Source organism: Varanus komodoensis, unplaced genomic scaffold (genome assembly GCF_004798865.1).
Source record: "Varanus komodoensis strain SLA01 unplaced genomic scaffold, ASM479886v1 scaffold8, whole genome shotgun sequence".
NCBI lineage: Eukaryota > Metazoa > Chordata > Lepidosauria > Squamata > Varanidae > Varanus > Varanus komodoensis.
In genome coordinates this window covers 18,548,476-18,569,686 of record NW_025336481.1, presented here as the reverse complement: position 1 = coordinate 18,569,686, position 21,211 = coordinate 18,548,476, and the positions used below count along the sequence as shown (strand labels likewise).

General features: G+C 40.3%; 1 protein-coding gene across 1 annotated transcript in view; it reads right to left on the bottom strand.

Moving 5' to 3' along the window:
• The window catches only part of ACO2 (aconitase 2), a 50,203-nt gene extending 29,747 nt beyond the window's left edge, over nt 1-20,456 (bottom strand). Inside the window, exons 1-16 of the mRNA XM_044455175.1 lie at nt 20,343-20,456; nt 18,344-18,486; nt 16,747-17,005; nt 13,899-13,991; nt 12,690-12,848; nt 12,206-12,356; nt 10,661-10,765; nt 8,638-8,729; nt 8,234-8,339; nt 7,519-7,676; nt 7,331-7,404; nt 5,984-6,095; nt 5,363-5,485; nt 4,417-4,572; nt 2,662-2,853; nt 582-714 (exon numbers count right to left, since the gene is read on the bottom strand). Of these exons, the coding sequence (XP_044311110.1) occupies nt 582-714; nt 2,662-2,853; nt 4,417-4,572; nt 5,363-5,485; nt 5,984-6,095; nt 7,331-7,404; nt 7,519-7,676; nt 8,234-8,339; nt 8,638-8,729; nt 10,661-10,765; nt 12,206-12,356; nt 12,690-12,848; nt 13,899-13,991; nt 16,747-17,005; nt 18,344-18,486; nt 20,343-20,378 (2,092 nt within the window). The 5' untranslated portion in view covers nt 20,379-20,456. The remainder of the gene's footprint in view (nt 1-581; nt 715-2,661; nt 2,854-4,416; nt 4,573-5,362; nt 5,486-5,983; nt 6,096-7,330; nt 7,405-7,518; nt 7,677-8,233; nt 8,340-8,637; nt 8,730-10,660; nt 10,766-12,205; nt 12,357-12,689; nt 12,849-13,898; nt 13,992-16,746; nt 17,006-18,343; nt 18,487-20,342) is intronic.
• Nucleotides 20,457-21,211: the final 755 nt, after the last annotated feature.

The window sequence follows — 21,211 nt, the reverse complement described above, 5'->3', positions numbered from 1 at the left end:
GCAGATCATTACAGAATACAACAATGGCCAGATTTAACTTACAGACAAGCTACAATTACTTAGTGTAGCATTCCATAGTAATTTACCATAAATTTTCAGTATCAAATCAGATTTTTTTCCCCAGCACCATGGCTTTTGGTAGCAGGAGGCCATACATAGCTCACAGGTCATGTTGCCCAGCACTCTTTAGAGAGGGCCCTTGATGAATCCCATTAAGTTAAAATGTGTCACAGTATGTACAAAACTATCTGCAAATTGGCAAACTAGTGAGCAAGTAACATTCTACCTACTATACTGTTAAGATTCTGCACAAGAGGTCAAAATTCATAATATGTACCATCAGGTGTATGGAGACATGTATTTAAAAATAACTAATGCACTGGGATCTATAATTCTGGTCAGCAAAATACAACCTTATCCAAGGCAAGTCTGACACTCTTTGTACTGCTACCAACTACAGATGGACCAGTCAATCTATGCATGTGCACACTTGCAAATTTTGGATCTAGGCAAAACTGCCCAACATAACATTCAGCTTAACACTTCTACTGCAGTTGCCCCTAAGAAAGGGAGCTTCTCACCATGAATTCTGGCAAAGCTCTTGACTATGATGGCTCTTCCTCCTAGATGCCGTGGTTCCAAAGCTGCATGCTCCCGACTTGAGCCTTCCCCATAGTTTTCATCCCCAACTACCACCCATTTAACACCATGTTTCTGCAAACAAAACAAACAAAAACATTCTTCAGCCACAGGATTTCCTTTGCTTTTAAGGAAACGATGTTTGTTTGCTATGTACAAGAGTGGCTGAGAAACCACTTGAAGGTAAATAGAATGAAAAACTACTAGAGGTAGAATTAAGTTTGAGACAGGAAGTTAGAGGAGTTGAACATGGGTCCTTTGAATTCTAGTGGCAAAAGACCTTGGTTACCCTCACATAAAAAAAAATATTATCCACAGTTTACATTCTTGCTCTTACACAGATGGCACTAGCACAGTGGGATGGTTCACATGACACTAGCCTAGTTAAGAAGCCACAGTGGCTTGTAAACTAACCGTGTGTGTGCGTCACTTGTGTGTCAACCTGATTTACATTATCACCTTTGCTGGGTGTAGCTTCTTATATTATCCAAGGTGGCTTTTTAGCAATGGCTAACCAATCACCCAGAACCCACGACCTGTTGAGGCAGTTAAAAACCACCCCAGAATACATCCTGAGTTCTGTGCAGTTTGTTATCCACCCCAACAAGCCACTTTCATTGGGTTTGTACAACACAAAAAGCTGCAGCAATGCAGTCTGAATAGAAAATGTGGTGCCACAAGCCACTGTGGCTTAAATATGACTTAAGTGAGCTGCAGTGATTGTGCAAGCCAGGCCAGTGTGTGCAAAAGGCTCAGAACATTCAAGTGCTGCCTAGATGTTAGAATTTATATTATAGTTGCTCTGTTCTCTCTGTGGTACCTCCCGATACTAAGCCTGAGTTAGGAAGGTGCTTCTCAGGGGGTAGATTTTAGAAGCCAGAAGACCAGAACGTTAGTATTTGTTTTTAAATCAAGGCCTTCACATTTTCTAATTCAGGAACCAAAATAGTTTAGGTCAGCCTTTGCAACTTATACATATTGTGCTCTGTTCAACAGGACGGAAACAGTATTCACCCAAAGACATGTTCTCAAAGAAAAGGCAAGCACTGTAGCACAGGTATATAAACTAGTTGTGCTAACAGATTGTATGGCCATGGAATTGAAGGAGCTCTAAGATGGAGGGAAGAGAGGGAGGAAGACAAGAAAGTCTTTGCCCAGTATGAAAATTTATAGTTGCTGGAAAAGTGATTTTGTTCATTTATACAGAGTAAGACCAGTGATCTAGGTCAGAATTGTCTGTTATGGCAGTCACTCACTCTTCAGGTTTTTAAGCAGGGGTTAATCTATAGATGGCAAAACAAGAAGGGGACAGCAGAGAATGAGGTGGCTAGATGGAGTCACTGAAGCTGTTGGTGTGAGCTTGGGTGGACTCCGGGGAATGGTGGAGGACAGGAAGGCCTGGAGGAATGTTGTCCATGGGGTCACGATGGGTCGGACACGACTTCGCGACTAACAACAACAACAAAATCAGAAATTAAGCCTGGGACTTTCAGTCTGCATAGCACATGCTCTTCCACTAAGTTACAGTTCTTCCCCGATGTAGTTGCCAAGGTATAGGATCTGTCCATTTCAACGGAGCTTGAAGGACATTAAGAGTTAACAAATGCATAGCTGAGTGTATATGGGAAGAAACCAGGTTCAAGAGTAAGATGGTAGGGTTGAAATGTAAGAAATAAAGAATTTTTAGTGGCTGGCAGATTTTGGGTCTCCCCTCAGCTTTCCCAGTCTCAAGTGCTCAATTGCACTATGGATCAAAATTTTGAAAACACTGCCTTAAAAAGTCCTTGGCTCCACAGTAACACCTAGTGGCTGGAATAGCAGCTTCTTCTGGCTGCTCATGCAGGTCATGTCTGAAACAGTATGTATTTGACAGCCTTTGTACAAGTGGAGCAGGATAGATTCTCTCGCTGCTTCATTGTTGTCACACTTTTAGAGATAAATTTTGAAGGAAGGAATATGATCGGTGATCATGTGGACAGGACCTATGCAGCTAGGTATCCATGCTGCTTACCAATGTCTCACCTTGTAGTAACGGGCAGTGTCAGGAACAGGTCCAAACTCCTGGGTTAATGCATTCCTCACTGAATTGGCCTTGTCGTTCTCAATGTTTATGGCTCCAATCAACAGGTTGTTTGAAATATTGTCCAGATGGCCACGGAATTTGAGCCAGGGACCAGCAGCTGAAATGTGGTCAGTGGTACATTTCCCTTTCACCTGGGATGCAAGATAAGAGATGCTCAACATGAGTACATTGACAGCACCAAAGTCCATTCTCAAAGGTTCTCATTTCTTTCCAGTGTGAAGATGATAGATAGGTACTGTAATCAAACACATCTGGAGGCTGATATAAACAGCTGAAATTATACAGCCAGTTTAGGTGGTGATGGTGGGCTTTTGATTCCTGAGTGTGTACATTTAGAATCAAGGAGCAGTGTATTTCTAGTCTATGGAGTTAGAAGTAAACTATCTTAAAGACAGTGTTTCAGCCTTTTTCAGAGAAACTGTAAGGACACAATCTTATCACCCTCATGCTCAATGCATGCAAGCCTCCATGCTTGGAGGTTTATGTGCATCCTAAACCACACAGTCCAGCACCACACCTGACCCTGTGTATTTTATCCGTATGGCTGTTTTTTGGCTGACTAAATATAGTGCCAGGGAGGGAGAAAGGAGGCTGGGTGCCGACAGTAATCTGTAGGAAGATAGCCCCCGTCTTCTCTCCTCCCTGCCAGCACATCCCCTTTCCCACTTCAGAGGCACATTTTAATTCTTTCCATACTAGCTGTAAGGGTTAGGGTATGAGCTCAGCCTTTGAAGTCTCAGGACCTCAGGCTGGAATTCCAAAAAATCCTATGGCCACCACCCAGAAAAGGTCAGGAGGGCATAGGATTGTGTGCACAGGTAGGTAGAATTTTGTCTTGTAGCAATTATGCCTTCAGCCTGCTTCAGAATCCCTCAAGCCCCAGCATGACATCATCCTTCCCCTCATTGGGCAATCCAGTTCTAACAAGAGAACCAGATTGCTTCAAAAAATATGAACTGTATAACCAGAAAGTGTGTTTTGATTCAATTTTGTATATGTTGTATATAGTACCATTGCTGAATGCTTGTACTGGCAGCACAGCATCTTATAGCAACCTTTGATTATCATTCCCAGGTGAAGGTTAGAAGTAATTTAAAATATTTTTGTCAATCCCACCTCTTGAGCCTTCTTCCCTGCCCCCTGAAACCCCGTGGATCCATTTCCAGAGCTGTTCTGTCAGCAGCCCCTGGCTACAAGTACCTAGATTTTCCATGAAGTTCAAGCTTTAATAAGCATCACCATCCTTACTAAGTAGGTGAAACTGTTCAAAGCAACCTAGCTCTATATACCGTGCTTAGGTTTGTACTGCTTAAGAAATAAAGCGCAAGAAGCCATCTTTGATACTAGGGATTGCTACTAAAGATTAAATTGTTTCCAACCATTGCAGACTGATGAATTCATCTACTGGGAGAGGGAAAGGCTTATTTTTTAATCACATATACAACAAGGAAATTTTCCATCCTGCCTTCTTCCTAAGCCCCTGGGAGCCTCCAGTCAGGGGGTAGGACCTGAGGAGGGGAGGCAGAGAGGCCCACAGGAGATGCTTAATTCTACAGACCAGATTTGGAAATCTGGGATGATTTAGGCACATGGGCTGGGGAACTCTGTTCATATATTAGTGGAACAAGACTGTGAGAATTACCCAGTTTCAACTCTGACAGAAGTTTTCAAACCTTCCTAGCTGCAACCCTTACCTTTATAAGGATCAGCAAATCTTCCAGGTCCTTGCCATCCCATTTATCAAAGGGCTCAAGGAGCTGCAAGCGCTGGCTGGTGGGGCTCACATCCACATGCTGGTTACTGCCATCCTTGGGGGGATACTGATAGGTGTCCTGTCCCGGATCAAATTCCTACAGGATATAAGCAAGAGGAAATTATTGCAGAGAGGAAAGCGAAAATATACAGAAGGGAAAAGTCAAATTCAAAGTATTTCTACAAGACCATACACCTTGTGCATTCCGCTGGCACAAGAAAAGGCCATCTAAAGCCTTCCCAATCAGTCATCTGTCCATTCTGCCATCTTCAGCTCTTCTGTGGAACATATGATCACTCCCACTTCATCTGTGCCACTTCCTTAGCTTCTAGCCCCACCACTCCTCTACCCTTAACTCAGATGCAGCACTCTCCTCACCTTTGGAATTCTCTTCCGAGAGGTGCGACTGGCACCCACTTTATCTTGCTTTCAGCACCAAGTCAAGACTTTCTTATTTAGTATCTGTTTTTAGAATGAACTATTGGTGTGCTGCTGTTTTATTGCTTATTTTTATCAGTTATACTGTGTTTATTTTCCTCCTGTTTCCTATTTATATGGTTGTATTTATATTGTATTTTAATTTTACTAAGTTTTATGGTGTGTTATTGTCATTTATTTTTAGCTGTATTTTAAATATATTTATACTGCACTCTGAGCCACCCAGAGAGCCTTTGGCTATGTGGTGGCATACAAATACAATAAAATAAACACACACACTAACCTTTGTTTAACATAATGCTAACCTGTGTTTGTAAGGGAGCTTAGATCCTTTCTATATAGCTGTATTCCAATGAACACTAAATTATTTCCAACAGATCACTTTTTAATGATGTTCCTACTACCCTTGAATGAAGGATAGGAAATATATTTGAGAGTAGATTAATTACCAGTTTAGGTAACTCATCAGCATCTGGAGGTTCAAGTTTGAACTTCTTCCCATCAGTTCCTGTCAGGAAGTCTACTTCTGGATTAAATTTCAGGGTACCAGCAAGAGCCAAGGCTGTTACTATCTGGAAAAAAAGGTGTCCATATTATAAGATTTCCCCCCTCCCCCTTTGTTTCATTTCACCTCCCATAACTCTTCAACCTTACGAAAAACACCCATTATAATACAAAAATCTGACTAAAGACTTGACACAAGTTTGAAAAGGACATGCCTGTTGGGGAATGTCTGCTTTTACCATAAAATACAGAGTTTCAACAGCAGAGAAACTTACATAACAAAAGGCCTTCCTGAATAAAGAGTTTATGGTAGAAGGTTGAAGGACAACTGAAAGGGAGCCAACCTAGCCTCCCTTGACAGGGAGCTCCACAGTCTGTGAGTGGGCACCAAGAAGACCTTCTCTCATGTTGCCACCAGATGTGCTTCTGATGGTGGCACAAGCAAAAAGAGTTTCCCTGTAATACTGTAAAACCCAGGCACCTTGAATCCCACAAGAATTGCAGCAAAGTCTTTTCTCTTCCCAAACCTCTTTCTCCTTGTAGCTTAAGCCTGACACATACTATACCTCTGGAGATGTCACAAAGGCATGTGTCTCTGGGTTGGCATCATTGCGGCCGGTGAAATTTCTGTTATAGGATGTAACAATTGTATTTTTTTCTCCCTTTTTAGTATCTTTCCTGCAAAGACAGGCAGAGTAAGAGAACAAGCCTCATCAAGAGCAATGAAAGATCAACTGCCTTAAGCTATGAGCAGTTTGCTGATAACTTCGTAAACTAGGACAGTGTTTATACTTCTTGTCAAGTGATGCTCACAAAGCTGTGCAGAAAATAAAAGGATCAGGTCATCACAAAAAACACACAAGTAGGACCAGTAAAACCCAACTCCTCAAAGCAGGACAAAGAAAAGCACTTTCACTGTTTAGCGAACAGCATCAGTGAGGAAACCAATGAACCCTGCAGAAGAGCACTGTGGAACTCAAGATCTAGAACCAGTCCAGCAAGCACATTCAACAGTAACTGAAGCAGAGCCTTATCTGAGCATCTCAAATTTATGAAAGACTTCCCAATTCCACCCTGGCCCATTATTATGATTGGCTAGGGCTTTAAAGGTTAAAAAGAGCACTTTACATTGGGCTCAAAGACAGTTCACTAGCTAGTGTAGCTGATTCTAAACTGGTGCAAAGGCACAATGGCAACTTAAACCCATAAGACATGGGAAATGCTATTTTGTAACAGCTAAATTTCCATACCTTATTTACTGACAGCTCCGCATAGAGTATATTACATAATCTGGAAGTCTCCAGGGCATGGATGACAAAGGCCAGGTGTCCATCTTCCAAATGGAGGTACTGGCCAAAACTGCTAATAGGTGCTGCAGGTTGCAGCTGCTACCTGACAATCTTGGAACAGAGCTGGACCCAGTCCAAAACCCTAACCCTTTACAGTTAATCCACTGACTCACATAATATCAATTCTACCTTGTCTGGCTTAAGTGATTACACTTTTTCCCCAAAGCAAACTCTCCTGAAAGGCTCATCATAATTATGATTCTGCTATCTGTGAAAGGGCCACTGTTAGTATGGCAAACTAAAGAGTCTGTATGCATGGGTTGTATCTATGAAAGTTGCTTGCAGAACCTTCAAGACAATGACAATAGCAACAAGTGCAATGAAAAAGCAAAGAACAACATGTTCAGTTAGAGACAAACTGCCTTATAAGAAGGTGAATATAGAGGAAGAAGGCATGTGTACAGGCCAGCTTATCTGATATTCTGAGAATGGTTTTTGCCTATAAACACTTAAAGATCTACATTACATATATACCATTTCCCATTTTAAGGAATTGGTTTCTAATGGGAAACCGTAAAAGCCCTGTGAAGCACAAAAGTTTGTCCCACAGATGTTCCATCTTACCTGTCCCACTGGCCTATGCACGGCCCACAAGCGTTGGCAAGAACCACTCCGCCAACATCACGCAGAAGTTTTGACTGAAGAAGGCAAAGAACAGAATTAGCTAACAAAAGGCTAGGCTACAGCTTTCACCACAACTTTTCAGCAGACATATACTGACCATGAAGCTGCATAACTGTGAGAGTACTTACATAACCATCCCTTTCAATGGTTGCCCGAATTTGTTCTGAGCCAGGTGTGATGGTGAAGTTAGACTTGCACACAACCCCATGTGCGAGCGCCTGTTTCGCCACTGCAGCAGAGCGCCCCATATCCTCATAGCTTGAATTGGTGCAGCTGCCAATCAGACCTGTGCACATGCAATACAGGAAAGAAGTCACCAGATTCTTCTCAAGTTCATCCCCACCCCCGGCCAAAGTGTAATTTGTCAGTACTTATTTTACCAGCCTGAAGTGCTAACTGAGCACATAACCTCTGCTTAATCTCTAACATCTTAGAGCAATGCTCAATAAAAGAAAAAATCCCACTGTACCAGCTTAGAATTAGAGTTCGAGAAAGAGGGAACACAGAGTTGTGGAAAGATGGTACATGCTCTTGTTTTTAGAACAAGTTTGACATGGTTTATAACAGAGCTCAGAATATTCTAGGCAAACATATGATCACAGCCACATCCCTTTCTAATTCCATTATAACAAAGCAATACAGCAGAGAAGAAGTCTCATTTAGTTTTCTCTCTTCCTATATACCTTACATATGCTTCCTCAGAACTAGCACGAACAGAATGACACTTTATGAAGTGAAAGCTTACAAGCAACTGAAGTAGTGTTACCTCAGTTTCAGACTAGAGGGAAAGTCACCAGTTATTTGAAGCTGCTGGACAATCAGCAAAGGCAAATTGCTACTCACCAACTTTGATCTCTACTGGCCAACCCTTCTTTTCTGCCACAGAACCTATTTCTTCCACAGTGTGCGCCAGATCTGGAGTGAAAGGCCCATTGATAAGAGGTTTCAGCTTTAGGAAACAGAAAGAAATGCAAGAAGTTGATTACCTCTGGAATGTTTTCAATGATAAATTATAAGATAATGATTTTTCTGCAAAATATCAACACTCAAAATTTTCTTTAGTATATGGAACCACACAAGGGCCAACTTTTCCCAATCCATCTTGCCTGCTAAAACATAGGCTAAGCTTTTGAAAGGTATGATGTAAGAGCTCTCTTAATGTACATGAACAATTTGATTGTAGCCCTTAAATGCCCTTGTTGGATCTGAGCTTTCTCCAATGTTTGAGAAACAGCAGTGTGCTTTACCTCACTGAGATTGATTTCAATTAGCTGATCATAGGCACAGTCAGGATCAGGCTTCAAGAGCTCTTGGAATTCATCTGCCAAACTAGCAATCTCTGAAATCAGAGAGGAGAGAATGAGAACATATTTGCCAAAGGAAATAAACTAGTGATGGTCATATGTAAGGAGCAAGTAACTGCAAGACTGTCCCATACCCTAGGCATATTTTGGACAAATCAATCCAAGTCATTCTGAAAAACATATTGATGGAAATAACCTTAACCTTTGACAGAACTGCGTACAGCTCTAGTCACTACCTCTCAAAAAAGGTATTATTGAAGCAAAGAAAGAGGATACCCCTTAAATGATGGAGGGGCTGGAACAACTCCCCTATGAGGAAATTTTCCCATGTTTGGAGCCATTTAGTATAAAAAAAAGAACAGCAGTGAATATGGGAGGGCAGGAAGTATGATAGAAGTGAATAAAAATGTGCATAGCATGGAGAAAGTGGATAGGGACAGTGGATTTCTCCTTCTCTAGTACTAAAACCAGGCTCATCCCATCAAGCTGAGTGATGGAAACTGAATCAGGATGGGCAGAAGGAAGTATTTCACACAGTATATAATTAAGCTAGTGAATCTGGCATCACAGGATAAATTGATAGCCACCAACTGGGATGGCTTTAAAAGAGGATTAGACATATCAAAGGGGACTAAGGCTATCAGTAGCTACTAGTCATACTTTATGTCCAGCATCAGAGGCAATATGGCTCAGATTCTTGGAAACACAAGAAGAAGGGTGCTGTTGTGCTCACACCTTGCTTGTAAGATTCTCATAAGCATCTCATCAGCCAGAGTTTGAACAAAACAGTTTGCTAGGCCTTATGAGATCAACCCCACAAATTTCACTGTTTTGGGTAAATAGCATCCTAAACCAAAAATCTAAGACTTTGGCCCACTTTAAATGATCAGGATAGAGCTATGAAGATCTTCAGGCTCATGTGTACCCTTCTCGCCTCTTTGTGCATGTGGAAAAGCATGAAAGCTTCCACTTTCTCTCCGGAATGAATAGAATTCTGCATTACAGACATGCTTAGGAATTCTGTTCTAATTAAAATATGGTATCATGGTTTAATTTATATTGGAAAAAAATGTAGTTTCCAGAACTGCGATTTAATCTGAATTGGCAGCAGAAGCTTGCACTCTCCACTTCCTATGGGGAGGAGAAGATGCTAATCCAGATGCACACCATCAGCTATCTAAGCCACATTTGAACTGGGCTATTATTTTAGGTACCATCTGAACTGGGAATTTACCATCTGAATTTTTCAGTCAACAGTGAAGGTAATTATCCTAGCAACAAATTTCTTGTAATTAAATTATACAAAAGCCCTAAAAATTAATGGTTGTCCATGCCAAGTTTGAGCCCAGACTAAGATACAAAGCTGCACTCTGTGTCAGGCCAAGTTAGTCCATCTATCATCAGACTTTGGTGGTGATTTAAGGGAGTATGCTTTAGAGTTTACACTTAGTTTCAATCTATGAATGGCTTCTAGACCTGAATGTTTCTTTCAGGTTTTATAAGAATCACTTTGCTTTTGCAGTAAGACAAAGTCAAATCATTTTAATTATGATAAATACAAGCAGATTTTAAAAATCAAGTGACACATAGCATTTCCCAATCTCTCTTCAAACATGTTTCATGTACTCAGTATCTGTTCATATAAAAATACCTAAATGTTTCATCAGCTCATTGTATCTTTGCCCAAAACCTTTGAGTGGCTTTCAAAGCAGCAAATATCCAGCAAGATTTACTAAGTAGTAATACGCAGACACAGGGCAAAACACAGGCATCTGCTATGCCAATGGATCTCTCCTGAGCACTTCTGAAGAGAACACTCAGCAGCAAGAATTGCTGTGAAAGTATATGGTTTTCTCCTTTCACAGTATATTAAGCATGCAATTTTTAAACCTCTGTTTCACATAAGACAGAACAGCAAAGACTAGTAAGTACTTTCCAATAATCTGACCCTGCACAAAGATCTTACCAGCTCGTCCAGTCTTGGACAAATATTTCTTCATCCGGTGGTTATAAGGGAAGACTGAAGTAGTGGCACCAATTTCTGCTCCCATATTGCAGATAGTTGCCATTCCTGTAGTTGGAAGAAATCCACACTGCAAGTGAGACAAGAATCTGAAGTGCTAAGGTCATTTACAGCTCAGTTTATGGACGCATTTCAGTGCAAGTTAGTGGTATGTCAGTCCCTATAACTAAGCCAATGAGGTTGCAGTGAATCCCAAGAACTCTATGAAATACACTATTTTAACAAACCTGCACTACTTCACAGCCCATGTACTCCGCACAGTTTACTGGATTGGTTGTCATTACCCCAGCACCTTTTCAATTTTTGAAACGTGTACATTTAAGTTAATAAGCCAGCCTTCCCCAAACTAGTACTCTCCAGATGTTTTGCACTGTAATTCCCATCAACACTGATCATGCTTACTGGGCTAATGGAAATTGGAGTCCAAAATATCAGGAGGACAGAAGGCTGAACAGGCTGTACTAAATTTTCAAAGTGCAGATTTATCTTTACTGAAATGAACAGGAAAGTGAACTGACAAAATGCCTAAAGTAAATGTCTTCAGTTCTAACTCGAGTAACTTATCAACATTTATAAATTCCATGTGCGTGCACACTTGTACCACTTCAAAAGTACTAGAGATCTTTGATTTTGTGTAGTAAAAAAAAGGAAAAGGTTCTATGCACTCCTGCATTCACAACAAAAATCCATTACAAGCACTGCAGAGGTTTTCATTCCAAGCTGACTTTATCTTAATATAGGAGGGAGTAACTATACAGCAAACTTGCAGTGCCATCTTATTTGTAATACTGAGTTTTTTGTGGAAGGAGGAGAAAACACTACTGGACCATGAATCCACTTATAAATTTTACTTTTTGTGAAACTGATTCAACTACTGTTTATAGTGCAATACTTGAAAGAAAATGGTTATTAAATCCCTTCTTTCCATATAGTAGCACCACAACCGCGACCAAGAAAGTCAGCCATTTTTATTATTTGCTTATTAAAAAAACCAATTAACAGTTTTTTAAAGTGCATTAATTACCTTCAAAGGACACTGCCTGTGGCCAAACATTACTTGTGTGTTAGTGACAAGTAACTACTCTTAAGACACAATCACTCAAATTGTCAGGAAGACAAACTCTACTGGAACCATTGCTGCTCCTGGTCATTGTTGGAACCTCAGTCCTGACCTCAAGTTTAAGCACATGGCATTCAGACATAGAATGCATTCAGTTCTCTCAATAAACTATTCCAATGGCACCACAGAGCCACCCTTGGTTAGCTCTGGTTTGTAGACCACTGTAGCAAAGGACTGGGACACACACATTTTCTAGATCATGGTGATGATACTGTTGATCAACTAAGCTGAGGGCTGCTTCTTGTATTCTAATTCCACCCCACAAAAAATATTGTGCTCGTAAGATGAGTAGCAGGCAGTGGAACCCCTCTGGCTATAGTCAGTAATCCAGTCTTTGCATTCATGGAAATAAGGCAGTGCTCCCGTACCTGTGCAAGAGATTGAGTCAACACCTGGCCCATGATACTCTATTATGGCTCCGGTGCCACCTTTCACAGTAAGGATGCCAGCTACTTTTAGGATCACATCTTTAGGAGAGCTCCAGCCCGACAGTTCACCAGTTAGTTTTACACCAATTACCTGAAGAATCAGCAATGAAAATAAAGTGTGATATGAGTCGCATCCAAATAAGCATGTTGATTCCATTTCTCTGAGTGCTCTTTGCAAGTGTTCTTATCAGGAAGAGATTCCTTGAGCAAACAGATTTTGGAGCCACCTGTTGTTGGCTCTGATTTAATATCATCAGCTGTGTTAATCTATTCTTTTAAGCTGCAAGCATGTGGAATACTGGAAATTCAGAAGCAATGGGCATATATAACACCAGTATATTTTATTGTCATAAATATCCCACTATAATAAAACCAAATCTCCTTTAAATATCCTGCTTTCTGCAAAGATTCCTAGTTATCTCACCTTTGGGCATTTGAGCTCCCAGGGGATTCCTGCCATGACATCAACTGCATCAGCTCCACCAACTCCAATACATATTCCTCCCAAGCCACCACCATTGGGAGTATGGGAATCTGTACCAATAAGCATAACACCAGGATATGAGTAGTTCTCCAGGATGATCTGAGAAAGAGAATAATATTTGTTTAGATAAAAATCAACAGGACTCTCTAAAAAAAAAAAAAAAAAAGATTTGAAAAAAAAAAAAAAAAAAAACACTAAAAAAAAAAAAAAAAAAAAAAAAAGGCCTAAACTTTTCTAGGGCTAAAGCAAGTTAAACAAAAAAGATGGTGGCAATCAACTTGGACTGGCCCTTCAAGGAGTTAAGAGCTATATTAATTAGGAAAGTAAGCTGTAAGCCGCATGAAAGGGATTCCTTGTAATAATGTGTGTTTATATCCTTCCAATCTGTCTGATCCACTGTTCTCTAAAAACCTGACCGGTTCATTATAAAGTAGATCGATTTATTCTAAAGTGACCCATAAACATAAGGATCAAGTCAAGCAAGATGATAGCCATGCCTCTTCTAGCAAGACATGTGAAGACTGATGCTAAAGTTAAATACATGAGTTCTAGCACAGAAACGTTTGGTGCTTACTTTGTTGAAAGGAATAATTCAGTTGATTCTCTTAATTTCAACAACTTATTTCAGCAAGTATATAGGCAAGTGACCCTGTGCACCAGCACAATTCTGACAGGCCAACATCTTGTTTTAATTGGAGAGAAAATTCTCCACTTGATTTTAAAGAGATTCACCTGCCTTCATAAACACTCAATGAGTTGCTAAATAACTAGGTATCAAATTGCATTTTGACCTCCATAACCTTGAATGGGCAGCTGGAGAATCTGTCTAGAGCAGCATACACTGTCATGTTGCAAAAAAGGCAAAGTGGCAAGTTAGCCTCATTAAGAAGATGGAACTATTACTCCTGCAAGGGAAGTCACAGCATACAGAGAGATCTTTCTCAAGAAGAGGATGGGCCACAGCATAGGGGTAAAACACATGATTTTTATGCAGAAGGTTCAAGTTTCAAACTTCAGGTAAGGCTAAGAAATTCCTGTTTGAAACCTTGGAGGGGTGCAGCCAGTCAGTGTACACAATACTGAGCTCCCTATGTTCCTAACCACATATAGCGGAGTGCTTGCCTTGCCCTTAAAGAGGAAATAGTTTACCTGATGAATGATTCCTGATCCAGGTTTCCAGAAACCCACTCCATACTTGGCCCCTGCTGTGGCTAAGAAGTTGTATACCTCTTGGTTAATGTCCTGTTCACGCACACAAAAATAAAGCATTCCTACTGAGAATCATGATAAGATTTCTACTGTGCAGAGTAGAGGCAACAAGTTATGGACCCCACTAACACTCTATCTCATTCTTTGATCTTCTGCAGTATATGTTTAAGGGTGACATGCCAAGCAGATAGATTTTTTTTAAATTAGATTTGTTTTATTTTATGGAGCAATATCCCATCATTCAACAGGTTCCCAGAACAGCTTTTGACATTTTAAAATTAACAGTAACAGTAGGTTCCATCTCCAGATACAGCATACAAGTGATTCTTGTACTAGGCCCAATTTACATGCAATTTTCATTTAAAAAAATTCTGAAGGGGCAGTAGTGATAGTCTGTTGCAGCAAAAATAAGGAATGTTGTGACTCCTTAGAGACTTAAAACATCTATTATGGCATAAGCTTTTGTTGACTACAGCCCACATATGTTTACTAGTAAACATTTGTTGCATTAGCTTTTTTTCAGGTAGTGTTTGAGTAACCAAGTCTGACTTCACTACACAGGCAAAGCCAAGCAGTAGTTTGGAATATCCATGGAGGTGATGTAATCCAAAAGCTACAATCTGCAGCTCCTACAATGCATTGCCACAGAGGACACTCAAGTACAGCTCGCAGATCATGTGGTATAGCTGTTTGTGATGGCAAAACATTTAACAGAAGGTGATCAACCGCAATGTTTTAACAGAGAAATGAGAGCCCCAATGAGAAGACTTCCTCCATTTCAGGCAGCATTCTACCTGCCACATTTTACACAACGTTTACTCTTACACTTTTAACCTTTAATCCTAAACATTCTAGTTTTACTCTGTGGACAAGGAAATTGAAGTACCAATCCTAAATACTCACTAGGTTAACTCTACTAAAATCAGTGTTTAGGATGACTGCCTGCATCACAAGATGCAGATTTATTCCATTCAGAACTGTCTCATCCTAAGGAAAGATGGTCAATCTGGAGCCCCTGAATATTACATTAGGTTTTGTCCTTTATATGTAGAAGAGACTCCCACATGAATTTACCAGAGCTTATACCTAAGTACAATATAGGACTAATTCCAAAGGTGGCTAAAGTAAACCTTATCTAATGAAAAATAGAGTTCCTAAGGAAGACATTTTCAAGTTTTTTGTATTCTAATATAAATACAATGTACATTATACTATAAATATAATTTTTATATAATACATATGTAATGACCTACACATACTGAACAAGTCAAAACGAAGTTCTTATCCAATAAACTGTTATTACTTCTGTTGACTGCATTCCCAGATTAACTTTTGTTTCATTGGATAAGTAACGGGGTGAAAAGTTAGGAGAAGGCAAAAGATATGCAAACTGCAAACAATCTGTCTTCTCATGAAATCAAACCTAGGACATCAAAAAAAAAAGAGACAAGTGCCGGGAGATAAAAGAGCTGTCCATTTACGCAGAATATATCAATCTTTTAAAGCCTTATTGCATCAGCTAGGGGCTTCAAAGCAATCTGAAAAAAAGTGGATAGATATGGAACCAGGGTTAAGAGTAAGGCAGCTGAATTGGAATCCTTGTTGAAAAAGGAGGGAGAAGTTTTGGCTCATTATCTCAATGCTGGCTGAGATTCTGAGCCAAAATTCCTTGTTTTAGCCCAATTCACATAGTAGAATCAATTTTCTGCCTACTTTTGATGGCCTTTTGCAAGCCTTTAGGACTGAGAAAATTGCATGTGCACATAACCTGAGAGTTTGAGACAGAACACATTACAAATAGGATTCACAGTAGTTTCCCAAAGTACATATGAAAACAATACTTGGATCTAACTTGTTATAAGCATCAAACTTATACTATCTCTTGGGAATAAAATCTGAAAATGCAATATGCTGATAGCCCACAGGTTTATCTTGCATTGTTAATGAGCACATCATGTATTATCACATCACATTGGTTGAAATTTTGTTTTGGATAAAGCTTTGTGTAATGTTTTACTCCTAGATCAAAATCCAAGTGACTTACCTTCATCTGGCTGTCACACACCCCTGTGAATTATACCCACCTAAGCTCACCTGATGGTTCTTCCTCAGAATCTGGAACATGTATACTCCAAATTGTGTCCCACATAGGTCAATACAGCCCATCAGATGCATGACAAATCTAATAAACTGTCATCTAGGGCAGCAAGCACATGGTGGGTATTGTTATATGCTTAACACAGCTGGCACACAATGTTAATCTCAGTGGGTCACCTGTTGTGTGAGCCTGCTGTAGAGGAGCAGAAAGCTTTCCCAAGCCTTTTGCAATTTAACTTTCTGGAAGCTATGCACCACAATTTTAGGGTGCTGATGTGAGCTGGCAGATAAAAAGGACTGGAAAAAAGGATGCTAGGCTATAGTGAGGGGAAAGAGTTGGGAGCCTGGAAACAAGGAGAGTGAAGGGAGGATGTAGAATAGGGAACAAATTGAAAAACTGAAAAGAAGGGTAGGTGAATTGATGTAAAAGGCAGAGGAAGCAGGGAACTAGGCCAAGAGCCTAAACAGAAATGGACTGTATATCATCAAGGACAGACAGGAGCATCCAGGACACTGGACAAGAAACAGGATAACTAAAGGAAGTAGTTGCTAGAGCTAGATGCTGGAAGGGAAATTGCACCTTTTGTGAATGCCATTGCTACTCTGCACCATTGTGATAACAGCCAAAGTGTACTGGGGAAGAAGCCAGATGTTCTACTGGTTTGAATTGAAGTGAAATGTAAATAATGACCTTTGCTCTTCGAAGATCTTTCTCACCACCTAGCTGAGCTTCAATAAGGTGATCACAGTGGATGGTCGAGGGCACTGCCACTTTGGGCAACCCACTGCTGATGAACTGCAGCATGGCCATCTGGGCGGTAGCATCCTGCATAGCCACACGGTCTGGCCGCAGACGCAAATATGTCTTGCCCCTCTCAATATCCTGCTTGACAGGATCATCTAAGTGGCCATATACAATCTTCTCTGACAGGGTGAGGGGACGGTCCAGTCTGTTGGAAAGAAATCAAAGTGAATATCATGTCATCAGCACTCATATATTTCAACCATGTCACATATTTCAAACATGAGTTGCAATGAGATTCATAAGGATCCTGCCTGAAGCCTCTGTGCAAGCACCTGCACCACCTGATTCTTATAGAAATATGTGAGGCAAGATGCTAGAAGCATTAATGGACAGAAACAGCCAATCCCCATTCTGCACATACTTTAATGTTAATTCTGAGCTTTTATCTGCATTTGGGGTACTGTCTCAGACAGAACTAGCTAGTTTCACATTTTAAGTGGCAACATTGGTTATGTAACTATTGTTCACACTACTGTACATAAGAGATAGCCAAAGGTCAAACAAACAGAATAAATTTGTGCTCCAGACAAGAAGTGGAAGGAGAGTGAGGGCACAGTTCGGTGGCTCAGGCCTGTTTTCTTAAACTGGAACATATGCCTATACTGGCTCTTTAAAAGATTTAGTTCTCTAGTTTGTATGTATTAGTTCTTAAATTTTCATGTGTTATTTGTTGAAATGCAACATAACCATTAACACTTTGAAGCAGTTTTCCACTCAAATATTCACCTTCTCCTTTGGATCAAATAGGTGTCACCACTGAGTGCTAATTATTATTAATATTAATTCTAATAGGATTTCTAGAATCTTACAGGTGAAGAACTCTGTGGGTTGTCAGGACACCTACAACATCAATGACCTCAAAATTATTTTTCAGCTCTGAAGGTAAGAACAACCACTTTACTTTTGTACCTGCCAATAGTTTCTCCCTCACGACTATCAATAAGATGTCAATTTATACAAATCTTTTCACACTCATATTGGTATCTTTTAAAATACTCTGTTAATAGTTATCCATTGTGACAGTACTTTTTAAATGCTTCAATATAATCTAATTTGCTTGGTACAGATTAAGACTTAATTTTCCTAATATTAATGTTCCTAAATATTTCCTAATGACACTATGCCTCTTTTCAGAACCCTGTTAAAGCACCAGCTTTTTAAATAAAAATAATGAATCATAGAAAGAACTATTTACTTTAAAAACTATTGAAAAATTGATATGCTCTAGTATACACCACTCTGATCATACAGCTTTTCTGAGATTCTCATCTGTACCACGGTTTATGGCAAAATAATACATGTGCAGGTCAAAATTTTTATTACTTTTATTCAAAACATTATACATGAAAAACTTAGTAGTCCTCTGTATTCCTTGACCATAACAAAATCTAATATATAAATCCAAACCAATCCTGCTTTGATAGCTATTGAAATTCTACATCTTCAGTGCAGTAACTTCAGGTTCTCCAAGCCCAATACTTACTTTTTTTGGACAATTTTGATGTTTTTTTCAAGCTTTTCATAATTTATGTATTCACTGGGCTCAAACTGGCTCATGGCCACTTTGGCCCGCTGGCACTGGATAGGTGTGACATGGTACCTTCGAACACCTTTACTCAAGGCTTGCTGAAGATAGATAGAGAAGTGGTCAACTGTCACCATCATATTTTGACAAGGAAATACAGATCCAACAACAGACAGATCAAAAGTATAGCTGCAGAACACCAAACATCATATATTATAACAATGATTCCTTCCAAATTAGCTTTTAGAATTTAAGGCAGTCCCTGCAGCTGTCAGAATGCTAAAGTACCACTGGGGGAATCCTTTCTTTTCCTCACTCTCAGTGTTAGGCCCTTTCCTAAACACTGCTACTTTGCAGCACATCAGAGCTCTTTCCTGCAGCCTAATGTACCTCTGTTAATTTCCATACTACAGACCCACATGTGCAGGACATGAAAGAGAGGTCACAGATTAGCCCGTACAACTTTAGGGTAAAGACATGAAACAGCGCGTTTGTGCACTCTCGCTCGCTCTCTCTCACACACACACACAGAGTCATTCTTGCTTACGTACTTGTAGGAAATGTCTCCCTAAATCCTTAATGTGGAAGAGCATAGAACTTTATTTTATAGTCATACTCCTACCTCTTTCTGTTGTTCATGTAAACCAAGCCAAAACTGTGCAATCTTCCATCAGAACATATAAGCTAGACTCTGGAAAACCTTCAGTAACTCATTTTCTGTCACACTGATCTATCTCATAGGAAAATTGCAAAGATAAACCATTACACTGAGTTCCTTGGAGAAATGACAGGATACAAGTGTAATAAGTTGTATTCAATCACCTCAGGAAAAGGTTAATGCATTCCAGTAGAGCTATCTTCTGCTATGAAGAGAGAAGCTACAGCATGTTTTTGCTTGCAACTTCATCACATGTAAGAGAGACTAATAATACACAGGCAAGCATTTTCTACATGTAATGGATAAAGTTTATGTTCAAGTAGAGATTAGTACCATTACCTGTTGCTGCTGCTGCTATCCCTGACAAAAATTCCATGTTCCACCAAGACTGTGCTTAGTATATACATGGGACACAAACAAAGTATGCTTATTCAGGAGTAAATCCTATTAACTAAATGGAACTCCATTACAAGGGTGCTTACAACTGAAACCCAAACTGCATTGTGTCATTATGTGACAAAAACCAGAAGATCCTGAAACAGCTTTTGGTTTCAGAACTGTGTGTGCAATAGTAAAACATCAAAGCTTTTCTAGTTCTGCCTTGAGAAGTTCAGGGCAGAACACAGTAGAGAAAAGGGAAGCAGCTTAGATTCCAATAATGAATAAGTTTTTCCAGAATGCATTATCACCATTCTATATGCTTCCCTCAAAGAAACCTGAAATGCTAGAATAGAAAGCTTTATTTTGGGAGCATATGCCTACCGTTAGCAGTACAACTTAATATCTAGAACCTACACAGAGGCAACTGAAAAGGCCAGAAATCAGAAGCATCTGAGTGCATGCAACCTAACTGCTTCAGTGCCATGGCGCCAAAAAATTTAAAAAAAAATACAAACGCAGCCTTGAATCAAATACAGTCATGTCTGCGGTGACTGCCTGTCATCCTCTCTCACGGGAACATCCTACCGACAGCGCAGACCTCCAGTCACCTTGCTCTCACCTTGGCAGTGAGGCAACGTGCCGGGCCCAACATGAGCACGAAACCTTGCTGCATACATGCAGACGAGGCATACCAAAGCTTCCTACCCTGCTTGCTCTCCTACTCGCTCCTTGTTACCCGGGGCCACAACGAGGAGCAGCGTAAGGGACACATTGACCTACATGCGGGAATAGAAGCACTGAGATCCAAGAAAGGGAAGGCACACACAGGCCTCAAGCCCCATCGCCCGCTAGGTGAGCCACACTCCGTTCGCAGCTCCTGTTCCACTTGACAGCCATCTGCACAACCGCTGTGCTCACCTGCAACCGACTGACTAGGACACAGTACGACGCCATTTTGTTCACTGACAAAGATGAAGTCGCCAAGCGATAGCGTCACGCACAGCTTTTAAAGACGTGCACGATAGGCGGGGCCTATGCAGTGCCCGTCAAGCCTCCTTTTTAAGGACAGAAAGGAAGAAGAGAATTTCCGGAACCTTGACTTTTGAACAGGAAGTTATTTTGTCTCTATAATACTTCAGCGCTAAAGAGATCAGAAAATGTTGGAATAGCCCATCTCTTTGTCTGGGTGAGGAACCTTTGAGTATACATTGAAAGCCATCTTTCTTACATCGGCAGGGAAAAGTGAGAGCCCACCCGTACACAATGGAAGCTATTACGTTAGTTATGATTGGGCAGCAGCAACATGATCACGAAAAAGGTAGCAGAAAAAGAAAAGGGATATTTTAAAACTATAGTTATTCGCGTTTGAAGTATAACGAAGGCTGTAGTGCTATTCACAAGTATTTGAACTACCTAAATGAAACTTACTTTTGAGTAGGTATACGCAGGCTTGTGCAGTGCCTTCCCAAATATCACCCGTTCTTACCATACCGATGGTGGTGATTGATGACTGAGAGAAGATAGCTTTGTTCTCAGAAGTAACGTGTTATTCTATTGCAGCAAAAACAAACGTATGGCACTTGCAGCGTAAGTCCTACTGAATGCAACTAAAATTACTCTCGGGATACATGATTACAGCCTTAAAAAATAGTCAATAAGTATTAAATATTATTTAATATTCTACAATGTGGTTTTCAGCAGTGCAGCTCAGAAGTAGGAGGGAGGATGCTGGTTCGGTTTCTCAGCCGCAAATTAATCTCAGCTAAAACACCGTTCAGTTTTCAAAA